Source organism: Cicer arietinum, chromosome 3 (genome assembly GCF_000331145.2).
Source record: "Cicer arietinum cultivar CDC Frontier isolate Library 1 chromosome 3, Cicar.CDCFrontier_v2.0, whole genome shotgun sequence".
Taxonomy (NCBI): domain Eukaryota; kingdom Viridiplantae; phylum Streptophyta; class Magnoliopsida; order Fabales; family Fabaceae; genus Cicer; species Cicer arietinum.
The window spans coordinates 60,926,171-60,931,826 of record NC_021162.2 but is presented as its reverse complement, the minus strand read 5'-3'; the positions used below and the strand labels follow the sequence as shown (position 1 = coordinate 60,931,826).

At 27.4% G+C, this 5,656-nt stretch overlaps 2 protein-coding genes across 2 annotated transcripts in view; one reads left to right on the top strand and one right to left on the bottom strand.

Annotated features, from left to right (window-relative positions):
- Positions 1–2,532: 2,532 nt before the first annotated feature.
- Positions 2,533–3,196, bottom strand: LOC101500080 (kiwellin-1-like). The gene has a single exon (XM_004492661.3). The coding sequence runs from the start codon at positions 3,165–3,167 to the stop codon at positions 2,601–2,603; it is 567 nt and encodes a 188-aa protein (XP_004492718.1). The 5' UTR covers positions 3,168–3,196; the 3' UTR covers positions 2,533–2,600.
- Positions 3,197–4,156: 960 nt separating this feature from the next.
- Positions 4,157–5,656, top strand: part of LOC101500410 (uncharacterized) — a 4,743-nt gene continuing 3,243 nt past the window's right edge. Inside the window, 1 exon segment of the mRNA XM_012713673.3 lies at positions 4,157–4,792. Coding sequence (XP_012569127.1) covers positions 4,219–4,792 — 574 coding nt within the window. The 5' untranslated portion in view covers positions 4,157–4,218.

Here is a 5,656-nt window from a genome sequence, read left to right as displayed (position 1 = left end):
ATATATATTTTAACTCTATTGTTCTTCTCGAGAAAAAAAAAATGAAACTTTAATAATTTAAAATTCCGTTTCTCAAACTCCTTCCTTACCATTCATCTCAGGGAGGAGCTATAGACTTAGTAGGGTAGGGACCACTTTAGTTGTGACATTTTTAAAAGAAAAAAGAAAAAGCAAATAAAATAGATTGTATGTGTTTTTTACTTCTCTTAATTAATTGATTATAACTGTTTCGATACACAAAACTAGTCCCACATTATTTAAAAATTAACGTTAAAGATAATTTCTAAATAATATATACACTCTTCAACCACTAAGATATTTTTTACTTAGATCCTTGTAGAAATTATTGACAAATTATATGCATAACGTTTAAGAAAATTATATGTTTACTCGATTGCGTGGGTCTTAATCTAGTTTGAAATGAATTAGGCCAAAATTGGTATCTTATGTTGACTTTTAAACAAGCTAGTAAGAGTGCATGGATTGCGCACACAATTTTGGTACAAAATATGTGGTTTTAGTGCAAATTCTCTTATTTTCCTCTTTAACGAATCAATCTATATTTTCCATTCCAATAGTAATTATATTAAATTGTAGAGTTGATATCCGACACCCAAATTTTTTGAGAATGATATTCTATATTTAATAGATTTTTCAATTAAAATAATTATATATATTTATTGTAATTACGTCGTCTCTTTATCACATGTAAGGTAAAATTTAAAAGGTATTGAAATGAAAAGAAATTAGAATATGATTTGTGCGTTCTGCTAATAGAATTTAACATATTAGTATTTTGGTAAATAAAATTTTAAAATTTCAAAAATAATATAATGTATTGATTTTGTTTGAAGAATATCTTTTTCTTTTGAATTTATTTGAATAATTATTATATATAGATTTATAAACACACATTTGAACATATGTAGAATATTTTGGAGAATATAATTGCAACTAATTTATATATTAAATTTTATCATTTGAATTCTTTTGTTAAAATTTTAACTATATTTTAATGACTGAATAAGATTTACAAACTTCTACAATAAAAAAAAAAAGTATTATGAAAGAATTATGAAAGAAATATAAGAAAGTTAAAAAAAAAAAGTATTATGAAAGAAATATTTACGCATTAAAATGTAATAATAAGTATATAGTTAATAGTATATTAACCATTAATCCACTATATTATGGATCAAATACATATCTTATTTGTCTTTTAAAAAAGAAGTGAATGAAGTAATAAGTATACAATTAATATGTTATTAAATAATCCGTTAAAATTTAAATATTTCTAATCACTACATGTTATTAAATAAATATTAATTATCAAACATGCATCACTTTCTCAAACATGTATCACCTTTTCAAATGTGTGCTTGACAAAGATAGAATGAAATGACTAAATCATATACATATTTCAAATTTGTCTTTTCCTAACAATATTTTTCTATTAAAAGAGCAAATAGAGTAAAATTAAAATGTTAGTTGCGATTATTTTCAATATGATTAATACAATAGTCATTTGTCTTGCAATTTTTTATTCTACTTTTTACTATGTGTTCTTTAATACAACCTGACTTGGAAATTTTCATAAACAATTTGTGCATGTATGATTGAGTAGAAGTAAAACAGATGTAGAAATTTCAAATAGATAGTATTTTTAAAAATTTGACAACAAAAAATGTCTCAGTAAAAAAACAACAAATAATTTCTGAATCTAAATATTAAACATTATTATTTTATCAATTAAATAGTACATAGTTCTAAATCTACCAAAAACACAACAATAACACTACTATAAAACTAAATATAGACAATTTTCTATGTCTTTTGAGAAGCCACTTTCATGTTGCATATGAGCTCAAATATGTCTACAAAAACAATAGTCTAACTAAGGTTTTGAGACAAATGAGTAAATAGGTAGAATATAAGTACCACTTACTCAAAAATTATTTTTGCAAAATTAGAATTTTCCAATTTTATCTAATTCTCTTAAAATAATTGGACTACAAAGAAGTTTCCTTTTGAGTTGAGAAAGTGGAATTACGAAAACTCATTAATATCCAAAAGGTGTTCTCATGGTAGTGACCCGAATAAAAATGATTACAAGAAAGAGAAAAGAAACTTATTGACCATTTAAACATTTACCAATCCAGAATATGAGGAGACACAACAATACAATGCAATAATAAAAATTATTACACAAAACATAACAACAAAATAAATACTTGAGTTTCAATTTTGTTTTTTATATCACACTAATTATAGGATAAGAAATCAAATTGACAAATGATAAAGAATCACCCACTAAAAAATATTATTTGATTGAGTAGAATAGCATATATCTGACGCATTGAATTTTTTATGAAATATCAAAATGAAACTTATATAACAAAATTAGTAATGAGATAACAATATTATAGTTTGTGAGACTCTTTTAATAAATTATTATAAATAGATAGATAGTATAAAAACATTGTCATTAAAATTTCATAATTTACAATAAAAGGATCATAACATATATATGAAATGAAAAAGTACAGAAAATCTCTTAAATTACAATGCATGAAAAAACACAAATTCATCCTAGAGCTATATCAAGCATCTGACCATGTTATATCAAGACCACCCCATTGATTAAGAGGCACACCCAAGGCTTCCCATACAGCCTTAGAGGCATCCACTATGTTGTTTCCACATGGTGGTTGGTAATCATGATCTGCATCACATCCCATTCTAGAGTCACACTCATCAACCACCATAGCCACCACACTTTTCCCATTTGCACTTATAGTAATGTTGTGGAGACATCTACTCTTCTTATCAAACCATCCAGTAGAAAGTGCAACAACTGGAGTATCATCAGAATGGTATTCATTATCACATTCTGAAGGGCCACCTCCATCACCACCTTTTTCAAAACTATTAAGTGTGAGATATGCATTGGTGTAAGTAGACACCGATGGTGAACATTCATAAGTTGTGTACATTTTTCCTTGCACCCAACAATCAGAATCATTCTCTGTGTTGCATTGTCCAGGTGGAGCTTGTTTTCCTTGGATTCTACCACTTGGACGACACTGTTGAGCTTCAGAATAGTACATACTACTTAAAATGAGAGTAATCAATAAAAAGAAATAAGTTTTGGAGCAAAAACTCTTCATTGTATCTATTAAATTATAGCCTTTCTCCTCTTTTTGGATTAGTGATTGATGTATAGAATGAGATTTTAATGGATATATATAGAGTAAGAGAACTCCTTCTATTGGTAAAGTAAATAGTTAATTTGTGTATGAAATAATAACAAGATAAGAAAATAAAATGTTTCTTTTGAGGTCAAGCCAATGAGTCCTACTTTGTCTTGTATAGTCCAAATAACAACTACAATAAAGTAATACTAATATTTGATTTTTATTAACTACAAAAAGAAAAGTCCTTACAGTACGGTGCACCAACAATTAGTTTTCTTTGAATTGATATTAAGAATATTTTAATCACATGTTTATAAAATAAATACGTTCCCTGATTATTTTATTTGTTTTCACATAGAGACAACAACTCTGTTTTTATTAAGCCATTGATCGTTATTGTTTATCATGCAATTGGCAGTTTCTATAAGACAAAGAAGAAATATGATTCATTTACAACTACATCTGCATTTGATAATTAACCTATAAGTGTACAATGAAACAACACTCACATGTTGATTTTGATAAATACGAATATCAAACACAACACTTACATGTTGATTTTGATAATAATTACGTGTAAGTGTCGGACAATAAATAAAAATTCAATCTAAATAATAATAATAATAAGTTATGGCTAGTGTTAAAAATAAATATTGCATTAATAAAGAACTAATTTATTTGCAACTGTATATCAATTCTACCGATATAACAGTATGCATCTTAATAAATCATCATATCTTTTGTCAATAATTTAAAAGCCTTAAAAGAGCCAACCACAAGAATATGGCAAAAGAAGGTAGTGTAGAACTTGTTCTTTGACCTCAAAAGTGATCATTTGGGCTAAACATAGCATGATAGAACACATACATTTGACCTTTGATCTAACTTCTATTTATGCTTTTCTTTTGCTTGTTTCACCAAGAGAGGGAAGTTCTATCTATATATACCCACTAAAATCTCCCTCAAATCATCAAACACTAAGAAGAACAACAAAAAGGAGAAACATAGAGTCACATAGCCAAAAATGAAGAGATTTTGCCTCAAACCTTCTTTTCTTTTGATAGTTATCACACTTATCATAACAAGTTGTGTGTACTCTGAAGCTAAAAATTGTCGCCCAAACGGTAGAATTAGAGGAAAGAAAGCTCCTCCAGGACAATGTAATCAAGAGAATGATTCTGATTGTTGCGTACAAGGAAAAATGTACACAACTTATGAATGTTCACCAATGGTATCTACTTATACCAAAGCATATCTCACTCTTAATAGTTTCCAAAAGGGTGGTGATGGAGGTGGCCCTTCAGAATGTGACAAACAATATCATTCCGATGATACTCCAGTGGTGGCACTTTCCACCGGATGGTTCAACCACAAGAGTAGGTGTCTCAACAATATTACAATAAGTGGAAATGGCAAGAGTGTTGTGGCCATGGTCGTTGATGAGTGTGACTCTACAAAGGGATGTGATGAAGAACATGATTACCAACCACCTTGTCCAAACAACATTGTTGATGCTTCCAAAGCTGTGTGGAAAGCTTTAGATGTGCCTCAAGATCAATGGGGTGGTCTTGATATTACATGGTCAGATGTTTGATGATGTATTTGTGTTTTAGATTCCTTCACATTATTATGTACTTTTATTTCTCATGTATCATATACTTGTTTTAATCATTATGTTGTAAAGAAAGAAAATACAAAACATACTTTTACTTTTACTTTTATGCTAAGAGCTAAATCCTAAATTAAATATTTATCATACATCAATCAATACTTCAAATTCTTTTTTTACCGAACATAGTTTTAAACTATGATGCGCCGAATAAGATAAAGACATCAAATAGGACACTGACATGTCGGTTGATTTTAACATAGCTAATAGATAAGTGGCTTGTTGTACAAAGAAGCAAAAATTTCACAGTTTACAAGCCTATTACTACTAACTCGTTTTGAAGTTCAAATAATTTTTATGTATATGTAATCATGCTTTTGCAGATTATTGGTGTCATTATAGCTATGATTTTTATATGTAGTATTAAGGGATCACTGATTCTAATGATCGTTCCAACAAATATTTATTAATAAAAATCTATCAAAAGACATACATATTAATTCAAATCGTCTTTTGTTGAATTAAAATAATTATTATAAAACCTTTAAAATTATAGCGAAAATTTTGAAAAAAATAATAAATTGATTGACATTTTTAAATTTAAGATACTAAATTGCTATTTTATAAATTTGGAGGACTAAATTTCAAAGAATAAAGTGATTATTCGCTTGTACTTTGAGTTATTCTATTGAGTAGTTAATGCAATAATTGAAAGTTTATTGGGTATATATATTAGTAATTAAATCGGATGTTGCTCGAGTTGGTTTGTTGAAAAATAAATTGTTTGACAAACTACAACATCTTATTATAGAATAAATTGGTGGGTTTTATTCTACATATATATATATATATA

Coding starts and splice junctions, on each gene's coding strand:
- LOC101500080 (XM_004492661.3), bottom strand. CDS start 3,167: ATGAAGAGTTTTTGCTCCAAAACTTATTTCTTTTTATTGATTACTCTC.